The sequence below is a fragment of the Eleginops maclovinus genome, chromosome 3 (assembly GCF_036324505.1).
Source record: "Eleginops maclovinus isolate JMC-PN-2008 ecotype Puerto Natales chromosome 3, JC_Emac_rtc_rv5, whole genome shotgun sequence".
NCBI classification, from domain to species: domain Eukaryota; kingdom Metazoa; phylum Chordata; class Actinopteri; order Perciformes; family Eleginopidae; genus Eleginops; species Eleginops maclovinus.
In genome coordinates this window covers 10,212,126-10,232,825 of record NC_086351.1, presented here as the reverse complement: position 1 = coordinate 10,232,825, position 20,700 = coordinate 10,212,126, and the positions used below count along the sequence as shown (strand labels likewise).

General features: G+C 39.5%; 2 protein-coding genes across 2 annotated transcripts; one reads left to right on the top strand and one right to left on the bottom strand.

Moving 5' to 3' along the window:
* Positions 1–122: 122 nt before the first annotated feature.
* cyth2 (cytohesin 2) lies at positions 123–11,089 on the top strand. The gene is made up of 12 exons (XM_063879821.1): positions 123–600; positions 2,992–3,142; positions 3,848–3,914; positions 3,999–4,117; positions 4,202–4,282; positions 4,478–4,590; positions 5,367–5,515; positions 5,631–5,742; positions 6,365–6,441; positions 7,029–7,100; positions 7,229–7,383; positions 7,963–11,089. The coding sequence occupies exons 1-12, from the start codon at positions 534–536 to the stop codon at positions 8,048–8,050; spliced, it is 1,251 nt and encodes a 416-aa protein (XP_063735891.1). The 5' UTR covers positions 123–533; the 3' UTR covers positions 8,051–11,089.
* Positions 11,090–12,898: 1,809 nt separating this feature from the next.
* On the bottom strand, positions 12,899–20,700 carry si:dkey-283b15.2 (neuronal pentraxin-1). Its single transcript, XM_063878625.1, has 6 exons — positions 20,449–20,700; positions 16,968–17,880; positions 15,696–16,140; positions 14,911–15,164; positions 14,508–14,687; positions 12,899–14,028 (listed from the first exon to the last, which is right to left on the bottom strand). The coding sequence occupies exons 2-6, from the start codon at positions 17,622–17,624 to the stop codon at positions 13,819–13,821; spliced, it is 1,746 nt and encodes a 581-aa protein (XP_063734695.1). The 5' UTR covers positions 17,625–17,880; positions 20,449–20,700; the 3' UTR covers positions 12,899–13,818.

The window sequence follows — 20,700 nt, the reverse complement described above, 5'->3', positions numbered from 1 at the left end:
CTTGATAGGTTTGTCTGGAGTAAATCTACTGTACTTGTCACACCAGTGTGTCTTTAAATCTATATTTTTTCACAGTGCATGTGATTTAAAGAGAAGAAAGTTAATTTTATCAGCAATCTTTATTTAATTCAGTTTTCCTTCTTAGCTTTAGAGTAACAAAGAAAACATTGCCACAATATGAAGTTTTTATGAGATTAACACAATGTACAATATCTAAAATCTAAAAATTCCAATAATATTAAACCATTTAACTATTGCAATGTCAAAACTACTGCCCATTAATAAACGAATAGTTTTCACGAGTGAAATGGCGAGAAACCAAAACAACCTTCCTGCGCTTTAATACTGAATTAAATGTGATGTGCGATAGATAGTTTTATGTTGAAAAACAACTGACCGGATGTAGAACAACGCTTCCGGTGTCGCCACCTTCTTTGTCTCCGGCCCAATATTTCGACACCAAGGGTTTTCTATTTTTTCCACCTTAGTTTTGAGGATATATTTACTCATATATCCTTGTATTTCTGGATTGAATGACAGTCGACTCTGAAATATTTATGCCTAAAAGTAAAGCACCAAAAATGGATGACCTGGACTACAGTAAGTGAGCTTACTAACGAGATATTTGCATATCGCTAGCTAACTGTAGCTAGTTGTAGCTACTGGCTCAGTTTATTTGCTCAGGTGTGACACAGTGATCAGGCTGTTTAACATTTACATGACACATATTAACCATACACCTTGTTTGGTGTTTTCCAAAAAGTGTGGGTATACACCTAAACTACATTCAGGGCAAAGTGAGCCACATCGGTGCATTAGCTTAGCCCGACGCCAACTAAATATTGATTAATGTGCCTGTGTGCTCGGAGCTAAGGTTTCAGCTAACATCGATGGACATTTAACACCTCCGAGTTAAGCAAGATAGAGGCTTGCTCATTACAGTGGTCTTGTTTCTGTAATCAGTAGCCTGGCTGGTGAAGTATGAATCAAACTGCACAGTTGATGCAGACTGTGGGCGTGGCTGGTGGTGTTTTAGAGCAGCTGTTTGTTTTGCAGACTAAACACACTGGTGATGGAGGCTTTGCGGGTTCACGAATCAGCATGATTCATGAAATACATCAATCCATAAATTGTGGATCCGAAATAAGTGCTCTGATCTCGTACTTAAGTAAAAGTAGAAATACTCTGTTACAAGTAAAAGTCATGCATTGATATGATTACTTTAAAATGTAGAAAGTAAAAGTACAAACGTATTGGCATCACATATACTTCCAAGTACCAAAAGTAATCGTTCTGCTCAATGGCCCATTTCAGAATCATTATATTACTGGATTATTGATGCATTAATGTGTCTACCACAGCTGGTAAAGGTGGATGCTTGGGATTGCTGCTTGATATTAAACGTATCATTTTATATTAGTATCATTAAAGTACATTTAATAAATGATTTATATGTTGTATTAGCTAATAAATCAAATCTTTAAAGTAACACGTAATTAAAGCTGTCAAATAAATGTAGTAGACGAAAAATTACAATATTGGTTTCCCTAAATGTAGTATAAAGTAGCATAAACAGTAAATATACTCAGTTAAAGTACAAGTACCTCAAATTTGTACTCAAGTACAGAACTTGTAAATGTAGTTAGTTACTTTACACCACTGTTCATTTGTCTGTGGCCAGTTTATAAGGTACACCTAGCTTACCTTAGAGAGGCTGAGCTGTTTATTCAACATCATTTATTCATGGATTTCATTTGGAGGCTACTGCTGTTGTTTTTGTTGTTGTTTATTTGTAGTGCCTTGTATTTGATGTGTTTCTAACATGTAGTCTTCCCACAAATAAAAGTTTACAGTAAATTAAAAAGCCGTAGCATAATTTCCCCCTCTACACCACAACAACATGATCCTCAGCTCCCATTTTCTTACCTAGACCACATTGAAACAAGTTATTCAATAAAACACACATTTTTTAGACTGATCAAATCTTTTTAATTTAAAGATACTTGTTTCAATGTAACACCAGTGAAATCTCGCATTTTAGTCATAAAAGTAAAGGTTTCCCAAATCTGACACTGTCTTAAGACTTGTACGTTTCTCTGAGATAGCATAGTGGTTTATGATCTGGACCGGGCACTCAAGTTCTGGAAAATACCTTTTAGAAAATTGCATTACTCGACTGTAAAGTAGACTTTGAAACCACAAAAATCAAGCTTTAAAATAGCAGACATTATTGAAAAGGTGCTTTATAATTTGAAGTCTATATATCAACCAGCCTTTTATTGTAATGAAATCTTTATTTACTTGCTTAATACCATAAAATAATGTTTGTATAAATGCTTTTGTAGATGCCAAGAAAACTCCTTTTTTAAATGTACTTTATACTTCTGTTTTAACCTGTGTTGAACTAGCCATCAAAGGATCGAAGACACTGCATTCAGTTCAAATGTCACACTTCCTCACTGAACACTCTGCAAAGTAGTTGGAATAAAAACGGTTCATCACGAGTCTCACAAATGAAAATGAATGCAGCTTTATTATGTTCATTTCATTATGGAAGTGGACGAATCTCAGACAAGTATATCTCTTCTCCAAACAAATACAACTGAAATGAATTGCTGGGCTTTAAACTACTCCGTCAATTATTATTTGCAGTGGATGCTTTATTATTAAACCTGGCTGTCTGAAACCAGTGCGAGCAAACGATGCCATGCTAAGAAGTTATAATTGTTCAAACACATCTCTAAGGTGTGTTTCCACTGCCAACTACAGTTGTTACTGAAATAAACGCTTCTCCCGCTCCTTAATATTGAAAGTAACAATAACAAAATTGAGAAAAACAATGCAATTCTCAAAAGAGTTATACTTTTATGGCGTTTTATATTAAACATAAAGACACAATCTGCCTTTTGGGTCATATTTTTAGGGCACCGATTCAAAAGGTTATTTCTGCATCAACAGTAATGGACTCATTCTTCTTCTCTTCCCCTACAGTCCCAGTAGACCTGAGCCCAGAGGAGCGCTCTGAGCTGGAGGACATCCGCAGGAGGAAGGGTGTCCTGCTGCAGGAGATCCAGAGACTCAGGGAGGAACTACGAGAGGCAATTATGGAGGTGGAGGGACTGGAGACCAGCACAGAGGGCAGGTAAGAAGAGGAGGCTCAGCGTCACGTTCTTTGTGCTTGCACAGGTAAAATGACAAGAGATGGCTTCTTGATGGCCGGAATTTGCAAGTATTTTTATTCAACATTCCCAAATACGTTGTCACTTTGTAGTTGTCCTGCTTTAGTGGACATTATAAAGCTAATAAAACCGAGCACTGGAATGTCAAATATCAATGTGTCGAGATTTTACTGCCCTGATGCTTTCTTCATACCATGTTCTTCTTTTGAATGCCTCCATGTTATGGCGCCTCCAAATGCTGTGGATCTTTAGTTGATGTTATAGTGTTTTCATTAATGGATATTAGGTTGTTTTGTCATTCATTTTGTATTGCAACATTATCAACTTACTATACAGTACAGAATACAATACATGTTGCGCAACATTTTAGATGAATTAAATCCCTCTACCCTACCCCCCCCCCCCCATTCATTCCTTAATAAATTGCATTTTTAAGAGTGTTCATTTTTGGTCAGCAATATGAAGGTAAAAGTATATAAAGTGATAGCTTATTTCAAATATACATCATTCATTTATTGGAAAAGAATGACCTTTATCTCTTTTATTAATGTTAAGTGTATTAAGTTAAGGAATTGTTGCGATCTTTGTGATCTTTAGTGATTTGTGTCGGAGATGTAAACACTGCAAAGGCCATTTTTTCTAACATTCGACATTTCTGCTCTCTACAGTAAAACTCTCCAGAAAAGCAGGCATGTGGCGATGGGAAGGAAGAAATTCAACATGGATCCCAAAAAGGTAAAGCTTCTATACTTATACCTGTGGACTCTGCCTTCACTCTGTCTTCACTGTGTGGTGATGGACTCCTGCTCCTCTCTGCAGGGCATCGTGTTTCTGGTGGAGAACGAGCTGCTCAGACACACTTCAGAGGATGTCGCTCAGTTCCTCTACAAAGGAGAGGGCCTCAACAAGACTGCCATTGGCGATTACCTGGGAGAAAGGTGCTTGGTCTTGAAATATCTTCAACTTTTTTACCTAATGTAACAATCATTTTTAACTGTGATCTTTCTGTTGCTGTTCTGCAGGGACGACTTCAACCTCAAAGTTCTTCAGGCTTTTGTTGACCTCCATGAGTTTACTGATCTCAACCTCGTCCAGGCCCTCAGGTAAACTCCCTGTTTTGTGCTTTTTGTTTTGTTTTGAACCAGGGAACAAAATGTCTTGAATGATTTCCTGGCACAATGGAAACTCTCATTGTCACTTCAGGTTAGAAGGGGTTACAATTATGCGAGTATTAACTCTGCCTTGTTTGCCAAATATGGTCTCTCTGCCCGAGCTAAACCTCGAGCTGTTTTTTGCAGACAGTTCCTGTGGAGTTTCCGTTTGCCCGGTGAAGCCCAGAAGATTGACAGAATGATGGAGGCCTTTGCTCAGAGATACTGCCACTGCAACCCCGGCGTCTTCCAGAGCACTGGTAAACCGGTTACCCTGCATTTCATCTGAGCTTATCTGTTACCAACCTATTGTTGACTCCTCTGTGTGTGGTTGGTATCTGCCTGCTTTAAAGAAATAGCTTTTTCCTGGGGTCACAGGAAGGGGCACTTCCCAGAAGGTGTGCACTCACACAAACAACACGCCCCTTACCAGAAATGACCTAATATGAAACCTTGCAGTCTGCCAATTTGTAAAAGTCACTTTTCAGTAAAAACATTTTGTGTTTTCATGAGTGATTTCCTTGAATTGTTTAAGATGAGGAAGATGCTGGACTTTTTGTTTTTAAGCAAAAGAAATCATGGCAAGTATCAAAATGGTACAAAGTAGTTTCTATGAATCGAGGTGGAAACCAATCAAAGGTTGATCATTGTTTTATTTAATCAGTCCAAGCTTTTGTTGAGTGTTATCCAGTAGCATTTTGTGAATTTTGGAACTGATTTCATCTATCTTTTTCAATACATTTTAACTTGGACTTGAAAATAAAAGTCCTATATAGCGACCTCTGGAATCCTTTTCTAAAAATACTGTAATACCATATTACGGAAGCCTAATTACACCTGCAATTTTACAGAAATACAGGGATCAAGCAGCCTGAAAAGACATGCAAAAAAGCTTTCAAATAGTTATTTAGACTTAAACTATTCACTACAGCCCAAACTCATTGTTTTTGATTACTAATGTGAATTTAAATTGAGTAAATAATCTACATTTTGTGTGGAACTACAGTCTTATTCTCCTTCTTCTCTCCTGTTTCAGACACATGTTATGTGCTGTCATTTGCCATCATTATGCTGAACACAAGCCTCCACAATCCAAATGTGAGGGACAAACCCGGATTGGACCGCTTCATCTCGATGAACCGAGGCATCAACGAGGGGGGAGACCTCCCCGAGGACCTGCTCAGGGTACGATGAGCTCTAAATTAGTTTTTTTATTTGAATTTGCTAAATAACAATCGAAGGAACACAGGGAAGAGATTAAGGTGAGCTTAATTTACTTTTGCCCTATGTGTTGTTCCAGAATCTCTATGATAGCATTAAAAATGAGCCCTTCAAAATCCCGGAGGACGACGGCAACGACCTGACGCACACCTTCTTCAACCCGGACAGAGAGGGCTGGCTTCTCAAACTCGGTGAGATGATGCGATGGAGTACTTTATTTCATGTTGTCAATTGAACATATTGTGTCAGTGTCACAGATATCAGGAATATTTCCATTGTTAAAAGAAAGTGCTATGATCTGTATGCAGAGTACTTTGTTCTCTCTTAAGGTTTTGTGCTATGAGGACACGCCCTACTGTCTCTGAGGTTTGCTGCTCTTTGCCTTCGCTCTGTGTTGTGGCATTTGAACATTGCCATAGCATTAGGGTGAACAGGAGACTCACTTTCCTGCGTCGTGGCAGACTAAAAATCTGATGTTTTCGTTTGCATGGCGGGGCCTATGAACTCTGTCACTAATAAAATCTCCTTCTCTTCCTCGTCCCCGTCTGTCTCTCTGTTTCTCTATTTGTCCTCTGTCTCTAAATCCTCTGGTCCTTTTTTGTCTCTGCTTCTCCCCTGCGATTTCCACCCTCTACTGCCGCTGCTTGTTTTCTCAGGAGGTATGTACTGACAGTTGTTGTAGTTTCAAAAAGTTAGCCGTGTAGTTAGCTTTAAGAATTTAGAAATAGTAGAATAGCCCAAACTTTTCCCCCCTCATAGAAATCTTTTCCCACTCCTTGCACTCATCATAATGATCATGATTCTGTGTCTCAGGGGGACGCGTGAAAACCTGGAAACGACGATGGTTCATCCTCACAGACAACTGCCTTTATTACTTTGAATACACCACAGTAAGTCTGAGTGAATCTGTCAGTGCCACTCCTTGTAGATGTATGTGGTGCTGTACAGGATGTTGTTGCTCTATTTGCATTGGGTTTTCTGTGTGGAAAAAAGCAACCGGATCAGTTGCATTGTTGTCTTATCTTGTAATAAAATCTGGTAGTGTCTCAATGGCACGGCCTCTGGAAAAATGTGATTGTCTTTTAAGGTTATTTAATGCCTACGGTAACATTGGTTATTCCCATTGGCAATATTGTAATGAATCTAAAATGGGGTTAGGTGACTGAACTCCAGGATTAGATGTACGATTGTGGTAATCCCCTGAAGACAAACTGGTTTGGTTGCCCATTCACTATGACAACAAAATAGACAAGTCAGACTGGTCACATGAGGCCACGCTTCAGAAATCACAAAGGCAGGCACACGTTCATTTTCACTTACGGTTTCCACCTTCTGGTCAAATTGTATCTTGGCTAGTTATGTTGGTTGTAAATTGACTTTCTTTGTGAAACATAAACAGCCGGCATCGAAAATAAATGCAGAAAAAGACACTTTACAGGCATTTCAATGTTGTAACTTTTGTGTGTTTCACTAACAGGATAAGGAGCCGCGAGGAATCATTCCTTTGGAAAACCTTAGCATCCGTGAGGTAGAAGACCCAAGGAAACCTGTAAGTTTTAATCATTGCAGTCTAGGCTAATGTTATTATTTCAAGGTTTCATAACTGTAGATTTCACCACAAGCTTTATATTGTACCTGTTTATCTAATTCATATTATTTTCTTTTCTTAACCAAAAGAACTGCTTTGAGCTGTACATCCCCAACAACCGCGGTCAGCTGATTAAAGCGTGCAAGACGGAGGCTGATGGGAGGGTAGTAGAAGGAAACCACAATGTGTACCGCATCTCCGCCCCCACACCCGAGGAGAAGGACGAATGGATCCACAGCATCAAGTATGGAAATGGAAATAGTTTGGATAGCAGTAGACCAGTGAGAAAGTTTAACAAATCTCCCAATCGAAACACGGCCATGAGTGCATACAATCATGCATTATGTTCCATCTGCCTTTTGACGTATAGCTCTGGTTTCCAAATTGTAGTTTTGGCTATTTTCTGCCAGACTTGGCACATTTCTCATGTACAATTAATGCTATTTTTTGTGGTTTCCACAAGGGACGTTGCCGATTAGATATTTGTGTGATACAACATATCAAAATAAATGTTGTAGCTAGTCGCGGACCCCAAATATTGTGTATACAGAAAATACTTAAGGTTGATTTGCTGTTGTTTTTAAAACTAGCATGTAATGTGCTTAGGTTACTGAATAACCTAAGCACATTTTCACCTTCTATATATATATTTTTTTTATATGTTATTTTTAGCCTTTTATTCTCTAAGGACATCCAAGCAGCTCATATTTAAAGTCAAGCACAAGGGTTAAGGGCCCAATTTCAAATTCATAGCTGCTGTCCGAATGATATATATTTTTTATAATCCACTCGACTCAACAGTGTTTCTTCATCTCCTGAACAGATCTGCTGTCAGTGTCGATCCCTTCTACGAAATGCTCGCTGCGAGGAAGAAACGTATATCACTGAAGAAGAAGGAGGAACAACCGTAGAGTATTCCCTTCATTCTCTACCTGTCTTCCTCTGTCCTTCTCATCCTCCTTCCAACAGGACACACGTTTTCTTCCCTGCTCCTCACTACCTGTCCATATGTTTAGTTGCTCCTCTTTCCACCACCCTCAAACACTTCTCCCTGATATGAGGACTCCTTGCTATGTTGTCTACCAGACTTTTGAAAGACCTCCTACAGAGGGAAGCGCTCCCTGCCGTGGCTGCCTCTTGTTAACTTGTTTCTTACACTACTGCTGTTATACACAACCTGACACACTACAACCAGAGCACATCGTCAGTCCCGTCCTCTCACCACCTTCCTCTCTCGTTTAGCATCCAAGTGAACTGTGAACCGTGGCTCGGACCATATTCATACTAATGTTGGTGATTTCAGAAACAATTCTTTCCCGTTTTGAAAATGCAGGGATGATGAAGGATTTAAAAAAAGGCTATGATTGTTGAGATTTAGGGCATCCTGATTATTTTTTGGGAATCTTTTCTCTTTTTTCCCCCTCATAATTGCCTTGTAAACCACAAACAGAACTTTAAAAAACACTGACCGCTGTTCAGCAGAAGTATGTGAGTACGATGGCTGAAGCAGCACTTAACAGAATTGGTTTTTAATATTTCTCTTTATGTACTCTGGCCTTTAAGACTACTCTCTGAAAATACTTCTGCATTAGTGTGAATATGGTCTTATTCAGGGTAGCAAGCAGCCTCAGTTCTCGTTGAGTCTTCTTTCACATTTATGATGATGCCTAGATGAGAAATCACTCTCCTTGGTTGTGCGCACCCCAGAAAAATGTGAATATAATATTCAAACACTAAAAATGTTCTTTTAGTTAAAGGACAGTTGTGTAGGATTTGTGGTGGATATATTGAGGGAAGTGGAATATAATATTCATCAGTGTATGATCATCACTTATCTCGGAATCGTGTTTTCGTTAGCTTATAATGAGCGCGTCATATCTACATAGGGTGCCGTTTCTGCCAGCTCTAAAGAGGGACTTTCATGTTTTTTCAGCTTGAATTTTAAGGCACACGATTGAAAGATGGAGATAAGAAAGACAAGGTGGTTGGTGGTGGCTAAACATTTGATGTATTAAGAAGTTTGAGAAACCCAATATTCCAGTAATGGAGGGTCATTATCTAGCACAAGAAAAAGCTAACGATTGTCGTCAAGGAAGCAAAAACCGAAAGAATGTCGAGGCTAGATACCAATAAATCCTACACACTGGACCTTTGACGATAGTTAGAGAGGAATCCGTTTCAGATCACTGAGGTGTGCCCATTGCCTCTTATACTACTCTTAATGGCTCTGACACACATTACTACTGTCTAAACCCTGCATACTGTAACCATTATGTGAGGAAAATGTCACTGTTCATGACTGTTTGCCAAGTTACTGTTGATTTTCAATTACAGGGCAGAAAGGTTGCTTTACTTGCAGTATTAATGGAGAAAGCAATTTCTCTCCTTCCAGATAGCTTTTTGTTTCTGCTCATGTGTGTTGTTTGGCATGTTTCTTTACATGCTTGAGCAATAGCTGTAGGCTTGTTTACAAATCCTTTATAACACTTTACTGAGCAATGATCATGTCCTCTCAGATGTAATGTTATAGCATGCCACACATATTCCTTTCTCTCTCAACACTACCAAGATGAACATGGACATCTCTCTCACAACAAGTAATAACTCTTTAAGACATTTAACTGTTAGAGCCTGGACTGTCCGCTATAGTGCGTTTCATGAAGTCACAAAGGCAGCTCATTACAATGTATACTTTTTGTAAATAGATGTTAGCATATTTGTTTACGATACACATAGAAATGATTTAATTTATTCTTTATCTTTTGTTAAAATCAGATTTTTGTACGAGCTACTGTAGGACTGCATGTTGATAAACTGAAGCGTCGGAGTAGGTACTGATGCGTCGCTGATCATGCTAGTGCACTGATTTGAAAAGTGTTAGTGTTCCCTGTTGATGCGGAAAAAGTGCATCTAATATGGAATTTGTTTTAAGCATAGAGTAATTAGTCTTATCGTAGTTTCTTTTGAAAATAATATGATATTAAGGAGATGTTTAGAAGTCTGGTTTATTTATTTTGGAGTAAACCAGACTGTAAAGCACAAGCAGCAAAGAGTCTTATAAACTTAAGTCCAGTTTTTGATTCAATGGCTGCCCAGAGTCCGCTAGAAGTGTGAGGGAGCTATTCACAAGCTAAAATAGATTTATTTCCATCATACTACTGTCATTGAAATGAAGACAACAAAACAAGGAACACTAACAAAGCTTTGATTCATTAAATAATAGTAAAGATATTCAGATGTAATGAATGAGTAACAAGTTTAGATTTGTGTCCAGTAATAGATTTGCTTGACATCCAGTTCATAAACGTATTGCTAGTTGTTTATTGAATTGGCAATCTTTAGAAGGTAGTGAAAATAATTGTCTACTGCACTTTATCAATTTTAGCATTTTGGAGAAAATGCTGTTACTTTGACTGACAACACTCCAATACTCTGTAGCCACCCTCTACTGGTGAGCTAACACTGCAATATGCTGAAGGATGAACCATAAACTGTGTAGAAATGATATTATTTGAAACTTTTCTTTGTGATAACAACATGAAGACTTTGTTTTAAAGACACAGCAAGTGATTGGTCCTTCAAATAACAGATATTGAATTGCCTTTACTCTCCTACCTTATGAAACTGACAAAGGCCTAACTTTTATCCTCCTTGTTTGTGTGCTAACAAAACACACAGACTATCTGTAGGCCTCCACTTTCTGGGTATTCTTGAAGTGCAAAGTTGCCAAATAAAAAAGTTGGGACAACAAATGTTTATTTAAACATAAAAAATGAACACTGAAATGATCAGACTGAAACTGGGCCTCTTCAGAAAATGTTTATTTTGTATTATTTATTTTTATTTACGTTAAGTTTAAGATGGATAGATCATCTGTAAATGTAGCAAAAGGAAAACAATGATTCATTGGTACGAGTAAACTACTGTGTAAAATAAAAGGTAAACCAAGATGATGTATTTCTGTGTTGTTGTTTTTTTGTTAGTCAACTTTATTTATGAACCCTGCATGATCTGTTTAGCATACCATCACCTTTTCCCCCTCAAATATTAGGAAGTTAAATCCTAAAAACAAGATGTTGAACTTAGTTTTTTAATATAAATCGTCCTAGAAATCTGCATGGAAGTGTTAATGTCAGCATGCTATTTAGCTCACGGCACTGCTGTGTGGTCGAAGTACAGCGAAGCGAACATTCGCTTGCCATCATTTGCGCTGATTTGGTCTCCCGGCCGAACAGTCAACACGTCACCTGGAGGTCGACCCAAACTGACCCTATCGGGAACATTCGAGATGATATTTATAAACTTGCCGGCTGCCCACAGCAATCGATTATGTGCGAGGTCGACTGTATGTCTTGGTTTAACTTGAACTCTGATTAAAATACCATCGGTCCTGATGTGGAAACACGGCTATATGCCGATGACACCGTGATATATGTGCATGCCAACACAAAGCAGAAGGCTGCTGCTAAACTGACCTCGACTTTTAGGCTAAACCGCTCATGCCTTCAGCTTAATGTAAAACATTTTCACAAAAAGAAAATGCAGCATTGTGTCAAATATTTCAGTAGAAAATATTAATATTGTGCTGCAGGTTAAATGCCTGGGAATCATAATTGACTCAAACCTAACATTCAAAACACAAGTAAATAAAGTGATACAAAGAATTAAGTTCAGCCTGGCCAATTGTAAGTACATTAGAAACACAATGACTTTTAATTCTGCCAGATTATACATGAATGCCACGATCATGTCACACCTGACATACTGTCTCACAAACTGGGGGCAAACTAACAGCTCCACACTGAAGCCACTAGCAACCCTGTACAAGCAAACACTGAAAGTTTTTGACCAGAAACCCAACAGGTCCCATCCCTGTACCACCCTCAACAAACATAACATCCTGAGTTGGGAAGATTTAACAAAATACAGGAACATCGTTCTGGCGTACAAGATCGTGCACAATACAGCCCCTCCACCTCTGACCTCATTGATAACTCAACGTAATAACACAAAACTGACCACCAGAAGCTCCACCCGTGGCGACCTATCAGTCCCATTTAGGAAGGGCACTTTTGGTCAGTCATCATTCTCGGTCACACCTACACAAGACTGGAACTCAGTAGCCACTCAAATGAAAGACGTACATACATTCAGCACCTTTACAGCTCACTTAAAAACATGACTACACCTGCACACACTAGTCTGTTCTGGGTAGGGCATGTGTGTTACATGTGTGTTCATGGATGTTGCCCCTTGTGTCTGTTATGTGATTGTGATATGCTACATGTGACGGGATGTAGTAACGTGTGGTGCTTGCATTTTATTGTTCTCTTTTATCCTTTCGCCTCTATCAACTTGTCTTTCGTCCTTTCCTTTTATCTAACCCTGTTGATTGTGATTTATTGTGATTTTAGGGTTTCTATTACCATCTGGCCATGGACTATAGCTGGAAATAAGCTATGTTGGCTAAAGCTGCACTATTTACTCTTACATTATAAACTAAACTAAATACTGCATTTCTCACAAAAAAGCCGATACTCTGTGACACATCTACGCGAGCACTTCCGCTTCCAACCAATCTGGAAAATGTGTCTCTTTGTTACTGTCTGAGTGAAGCCTAGTGAGTTAAGTAGTTCATTGGGTTAGTTTAATTATAGAGTATTAAGTACTAGCTGTCTACAGTCGATGGTCTGGATATTAGTTGACTGTGTAAGTTGACCAGTTTGAATCGTCAGGTTAGAGATTGATGTTCACGTATATAAGGAGCGTTTTTTCAGAGTTTTATTTACATTGTCATACCATCTGAAAAACATAACACTTGGACAACGTAATACATAAAGTCAAAACCTAACCTGGCCTAAATGTTCTATTTACAGTACATTAACAAATACATACAAGGCCAGATCATTCAAGAAAAGCCGCAGTGCAATGACTTGATCACACAACATACACCCTTTTAAGAAGATCAATCAAATTTCTGGGGAGAAAAAATATAAATGTCAGTGATTTGTTCAGTGAACAAACTGGTGCATTGTATAAAAATGGTTTGGTGGTCCGAGGCTCTAAGACACATTCAGTCTGACAAGCTATTCTGTTTTTCTCCCCAAAAAACGACATTACATTTTTCTTTTAAATGTAAAACTAACGTAAATCAATTCTATATTTTCTTTGGTACAGTAGCTGTATATTTGTGGACACCTTTTAAAAAAGGAACATCCAGATTACAAGTTTATTTTACAACACATTTCTATGAGTCCCATTAAAACTAAACAAACATTTCAAACCGTCACCAGTCACCAGAACCCATAAGGTCATCTGATTTGATCACAGCCCCTTCAGTGTTAAGATTTTTTAACAATATGACAATATGTCACATACTGCACCTGTTTGTTTAAAATAAAAAACTAGCTCACGATTAAAGAGGAGGCAAAAACCTAAGGCCCAGGACCACTACAAAGTCTCTGTAAACACAGATTAGACTTATTGTTGTTTTTCTTTTTGAAGAAAAAGTCACTGATTAAGTTTAAAGGAAGGCATTCAGTCGGTGCCACAAATAATCACCCTCAACATAACTCAAAGTCAGTGGGATATTTTTCTTATTTGTGCACCTTTTGATGAATGATAAATATTCTCAGTACATTTCACAATATCTCATGTACTTCACTGTTGGTATGGCCTTTCAGTGACAGGGGTCGAAATGGTATTTGGCGACGCCTCCATGAAGCTCCACCTCTGTCTCAGACCAAGCGATGATGTCTCCTTTGAGGTCGCTGCCACATGAGGCCAGGCTGTAGATGTCACTGGCAGGCAGGACATGTGACCACATATGCAGGTCTGACATCTCACCCACAAAAGACTGAGTGGCATCAAAACGACCTCCAAGAATATCCTGAAGAACAGAGAGAGATCAGTCGATGTCAACACTAATCATTGCTTTTTTAAACTGGTATTCAAATCTTTGGATTTAGCACCAGACAAATACAGAAGTCATCATTGGACCCATTTAATAAATCAGATCTATAAGATATATATCGTTGTATGATGGTCACTTCACTCAACTTCTTTAGCTAGTGCTAGCTACTTTTATTGGAAAGGAATGGACAACCGTGCATTTTGTTTCAGGCAGCTCGTATATACCAAGCTTAATGTTGTTGGTGATCGTACATGTGCAAAGAGGCTTTTAGGTAACATCTGAAGGCAGATTGTGTCATTATTTTAAAACCAGTGCATCATGAAATTAACACTTTTTTAATAAGTTATAGCCCACTTCCTGTATTTCCACCTGAAAATGGAACACACTAAAAGTTCTCCCTTTTCTGCATTCAATACCTCCCTTCTTGGATGTGTATTGACAGAATGAATCTTTACCTGTTCCTGTCCCAGGATGAAGACTCCTCCAGCTTTGATCGGGTGCCAGGGGGAAAGGTTTAGCCCAGACCCCCTCTCCTCTCCGTCCTGGTAGGCCTCCCACTGTCCATCCCTTGTTGACCAAGTAACACAAATGTGGTGCCACTCCCCATCACCCAATGACAGAGGGAGCGTCAAAGCCTGTAGTTGAGAGAGTGCATGTGGTAAGACACTAATAAAAATATATCCATTAGAAATAACAATAAGTTCAGAAAGAAGATATAGAAAATTGTCCCTCCCCTATAAGCTCCACAAGTCAAGAACCACATGTTTAATTTTCAACACACTTTTCTATAGAATTCAATATTTAATAACATTAGCATATCTCTTTCAAAAACAACTGTGTAGATGTTTTCTCCCTCACCTTGTCATCAATCAGCAGCTCCATGGGGTTGTCCCCCCACTCAATGAGCACTATTTCATTCGCCTGTCCCGGTGCTGAGTAAGAAAATGGCGTCCCCAGAGTTTCCCCGGCGCCCGCCTTGATCCAAAGACACAAAGTCATGGCGAAGATCTCCTGCATCAGCGTCGTCTTCACCTGCCCGTACATGTAGTTGGTTCTCATGGGGAAGCTGATTTGGAAACCTTCGGGAGTAAAAGAGTTTTCCCTGCTGGAACCTGTTGAAGAAAATAACATCAAACAATGAAACAATGCCACCTTAAGGTTCATTTAGTAACTGGAGCTTTTGATCACAACTTGTGAGCTTCCTCAGCAGAGCGTGAAAATGTGTTGTGGCTAGATGTTCAAACCAAGCAGTTTAAGTACATCAAACTCATGTCGGCTTAAAATGTTTGAGTTTGCCATTGGCTATTACAAAACAATCTAAGCTCCTAAATGTCCATTTAGGAGCTGTTCTGGATTTCTTCAGATTTAAGTAAAGAAGGTAAAAATATGTTCAGAAAGGACATTTTTTAAAATCAGATTCCTTTATGTAGCAGTAGGTTGACATGCTCACGGTCACAGTATAGGACGTGAAAAGGCGTTATAGAGCCACCCCTAACCAAGTGACATCAGGTCTTTCTTATCTTACTTTTTTTTACGAACATACTCAGCTGCAGAACACGTCACTTCTACAACTTCTACCAAATGCTGATCATTAGTAAAAACATGGCTGTCATAAGTGACTGCATGGTATAATGTGTGTGTACCTGCGAGGTGCAGCTTGCTGAGCATCGTTTCCAGTTTATTTGACTGGGATCCAGTCCGTGGCCCTGTGTGTGTAAGGTGACTGTGACTGTCTGCTTCATTTCTATGGTGGTCTTCATCATCATCATCATCGTCATCATCTTCATCGTAGTCGTCATGGTCACTGTCCACATAGTGATGGTCTGTGTGGCTGCTGCTGCTGTCGCTGTGGTCGCTCTTGTGGTCATCGTTGTGGTGGTCGTCATGGTGATCGTCATGGTGCTCCTCATGGTAATCGTCATGGTGATGGTCATGGTCTTTGTCGTCTCTGTGGGCGCTGTCGTCATCATGGTGCTCATGGGTGCTGAGGGCGGAGGTTCGACGTCGAAGCTGCTGCTCCAGAGCGCTGATCTTCCTCTGGAGAAGCTCCTTCAGAGAGCTGGAGTAGGCGACAGACGTGTTCCTCTTCTGGGGGACGAAGAACACACAGGTGAAGACGTGATAACAATTTCCTGTCACTTAAATCCTGTACTTCCTACTCACCTGTCACCCTCAAATCTGAGAGAGCAATTTTGTTTAGCTTCTCTTTCCCTGCTATTAACATTTACTCATAGTCCTTTAAAATCAGCTGCATTAGTCAGACATTCATTGTCTCCTCCTTTATCTACTTCTCTTCCTCTCAGGTAATCTGGGCTTTTTCGTGGCACAAGCCCTGATTAACAACATGTCAGGGGAGATCAAGATAAGCACTACTGATGTTAGAGTCGTGCCAACCCCCCGTTGCCTCTATTTCCACAGCTCCTGGCATTTGTCTGTGATCACGATCCGATGGAAGAGAGCCAACAGGATAGGATAACTCTACCAGGTGAGTAAAAGCGGAGTAGCGGAAGAGAAAAACAGGACAACCTGAACTTAAGTGTGCCCAGTTAATCCATTTTAACCTTTAGCAAGAGACTCTCACATCAGTGACGAACACACCTGAGCCTGTTGCTGCTCTGAGGTGCCCACCAAGTACTACATGTTTCCTTTCTCTAAACAGAAGTAACTGCACATCATACTGGGACTTGGTCATTACCAAATCAATCCATAGATGTTTCTTTTAATGTCCAATCAAGCAAAATGATAAGGTATCTCTACACATTATAAACCTCCCCTACATCCTTTTATATTAGTGTACATAGTGCACACAATATTTCTTGAATGCACTTTTTTCTCTATCTATCTTTACTCTGTATTTCTTTTTGTCTTACTTTCCATATTTACTAAGCTGACAAAGTTTCCTCCTTGCTGCTCACCTGCAGATTGTCCAGCCTGTCCTTCAGCGCCTGCAGCATCCTCTCCATCTGCTCTGGGGATGATGTTATGTCCCCCGGTCTTATATGTTTATCCTTCCCCTGGTGGTCTCTGTGCCCCCCATCAGATCGCTGCCCCCCCACAGATGGGTAGTGCTGTGAGTCTGGTATAAGGTTTCCATGGAGACCTGGCTGGTTGCTATAGTGCCCGTTGTCAGTGTACGTGTGTTGACCGGCCCCCCCTGTGTGATGGGAGTCTGAGCCCTGGTGCTCGTCTTGAGGTGTAATGCCCCGTCCGAGGCCCTCACACAGGCTGAGCTTGGCCGTCAGCTCCCTGATGGTCTCCCTCTGGTCCAGGATGGTCTCTTTCTGCTGCAGGAGGCTCTCCCTGAGGTGCAGGATGGTGGCTTTTGCCTCATCGCTCGCCCCCCACCAGCCAGCAGGCGGTGCACTTGGATGGCCTGGCCCTACACCAGGACCCCCTATGGGGAAGCATGCAGGGTCTGCATCAACGGGAATAGGGGTGCAGATGAATCGCGGGTGGGCTCCGAAGTCAGGCCCTGAGCTTGCAGATGCAGGGCTGAGGATGAGTGACAGTAAAGAGATCACAATGGGAACAAGGATCAGCTGTAGGGGCCGGGACCTCCTCATTATCTCCATCCAAAGTTCAGCCAGGAAGACTAAGGAGCTTGGCGTCACTTCAAAATGTACGATGCACGCGGAAGTCAAGGTCGTCTTGACTTCTTTGTGGTTGGAAAGGAGACATCAGGAAGCCACATAACAAAACATCCACTAATGGGATGAAGAAATGTGAATCACAGTTTTGTCTTTTATATTCTTTATCACGTGATATAATTATTTAATCCTGGTTCTTGTCTTCTTTCTCTCCCTGCTGTCACTGAAGAATACAATAAACCTGTAAAACACAAAGAGACAGGTTTTAGATGAAGGTATTTAGTAACACCCACAAGGGGAGGACACAACAATAAAGTCTCCTTTAAATTAAGCAAGCTTTTCCTCAAGACTCTGTCAGAAAAGTGAGGATTCAGTTCTGAGTGGAATATTTACCATATATGTTTTCAAGTGCTATATATTTGTATCTACAACAACAATGTGGTTAGCATCATGTTGAATTTAAAAAACATACTCTATTGAGGGTTGACCAGTATAAAGGGCTTCAGTGCTCAGCTGGATGATGTAGGATGACCTCCTCAGCTGCAGTCTGTCTGACCAGTAAACTCACATTGCACGGAGGATTAGCCCAAATCACAAGTGTGACGTCCTAAATGAACCAGACGACGAGACATTTGTTGTCACCTTTTAGTTTAAGTTAATGTGATGTACTTTCCGGAAGACCAAATTAAGCCTGCAGGGACACATTATATCTTTGGTTTAGACTTGAATATTTAGTATGCTTTAGAAAACAGTATATTGTTTAAAATCTGGATCCTAAATGATCCCCAAACCCTTACTTGGAGTATTATTTTTGCTGTGTCTGTATCACAAAGGCTCGCTGACCCTCTGAGCGCTGTAGCATGTCCTTCATTATACAGGGTCGGCATTTGGAAATGGCACACACGTGATGTGGCAGCTAAACCTCTCTGACCACCTGTTGCGCGCAGTGACCAGCCCTAACAGTGTGTGTGTGTGTGTGTGTGTGTGTGTGTTTTGATAGTTCATACATGATTCACTTTACTTTATCAATAATAAAACAGAGTGAACTACATTCAAACATAGTATTTTGTGAAGAAAATAACCACACCTGTCTTCATAAAATCTTTGTGCAAAGTTAAATGCAGTTATTGAGCTGCAGAAACGGGAAAAACCATTTCTTTGTATTTTTAATTGAGAATGAATCATATTTTTCAATAACTATCAGTATAAAAGCAGTGACAACCCCTGAACTAAAGCATGTTTTTCTGTCACTTCAGATCCTGTTGTGATTCACGGGGCTTAGAGGACAGACAGATGGTCAGTATACAGAAACGTTTCACACCCAATCACCACAGTTTAGCCGTGACTTTATACCAACAGGTCACTTAATTAACCTAATTGCCAACAGTTGTTGTGTTAACTTAGCCAGAGATAAGTGGGCTTGCATGATTAAGTGTGTGCGTGTGTATGGGCGTGTGTGCACTGGTGTGATAATCCGTGGTGAACCCTGTGGTCATGCACCATATGCTCAAAGTGGATTTAAGTAGTTTTATTAATCCCTAATTGCAAACTGACAAAAGCAGTTAGAGCTGTGAATAAAAAAGATCGGACTTTGACAAAGAAAATAATGAAGTGTCTGCTGGTAAACATTCTGGTGCATTACAAGATCAATGTCAACATCATTTTCTCTGGCAAGTGGCTCGCACAAAATGTGTTGAGACAAAATAGATCAAAGTTTAGGAAAAGTCTTCTGCAGTGTAAATCCCACAGTTTAAATGCACAGTGCTGCTGCTTTGTTTATTGCCAGGCTTTTCTGGTGATAGATGAGGTCAAATTATGATTTGCAAGATGCATTCTTAACTTACAATCCATCTATAAATGATATATTCACCTTTGCTATATTATTGTATAGTATTTTTTATATTTTGTGGCTAATATGTTTAATTCTCTGTTAAATGTATATATATTGATATAAATTAAGAAGGTACATGTAGAATAAATTACTCAAATAATGCCAGATGGAATATTAATTATCAGTCTAAATTGGCAATAGTTGTCTCATTTTCCATTTTTGGAAAAAAAATGGCTTTTTGTGACATTTGCATATTTCTAATGAAACTTAGTAAGACTTTTATCCCTTCATACCACCCTCTAACTCACTGTCCCTCTCAGCTCCGCATAGGAGGACAGTGAATGATTTTCTGATTGACGATTGATTGTGAGTTAGTTGGAACTGTAGCCACTTTCTTCAACATCCATTAAACTAAATGTTAGATTTAAATTATTTTATTTAAGGTAAAGTTAACTTGTTTCAAATCCATGAATTTCTCTTAAAAGAAACACTTGAGAACATAAAATGTACATAAATCTTCCTATAGTTTACTCCGATATTTGGAATTGAATAAACCCTAATTAATTTCCCTGCAAGGATCCATTGTCCCACTGACCTTCTTTTCTAGGAATATGTTTTTCCAATTTAGTGACATATGATCGACAACCATTTCATTGAAGATGTATTGGTTGGCTTGAAGTTTTTTCTCAAAAAATCAGAATCAGGTGATCAAATGAATAAAAACTAAATGCTTTCAGTAATTGACATCAATAATCACTTCGTTGTTCCATGTCTTATTTTAATTATTTATTATTTTGAACAATATGTCCAAATTGTTTAAAAAATAAACAAAAGGGTTAATATTTCTTTGCATCTGAATTGTAAAAGGTTAAAACAGAGCCAACTTAACTGGTCCCTTTTTTACTTTGAAATATTTGAATAAAATAGTTAAATTAACACGCTGTTTCAGTTTAATTAACATTGTGAGAGCATTCTTACCTTTGAGTCCCTGAGCCTGCAGCCTGTGTCTCCCCTGTGCAGAGTCTGATCAGATTAATAGAGATTTACAGGAGACGGGAGAGCTCAACTCTTTCTATCCCTCCTTCATTGTCTATACCTCCCACTTTGCTCTCCTCCCCTCCTTCAGCTTGTGTTTCTGTTGGAAGACCACTCCCCTTTTACTGCTGAGTCCAAGACATCTCCACCATCTTTATATTTATTGCATTAACGTGGATTTCTGGCTTTATTGAA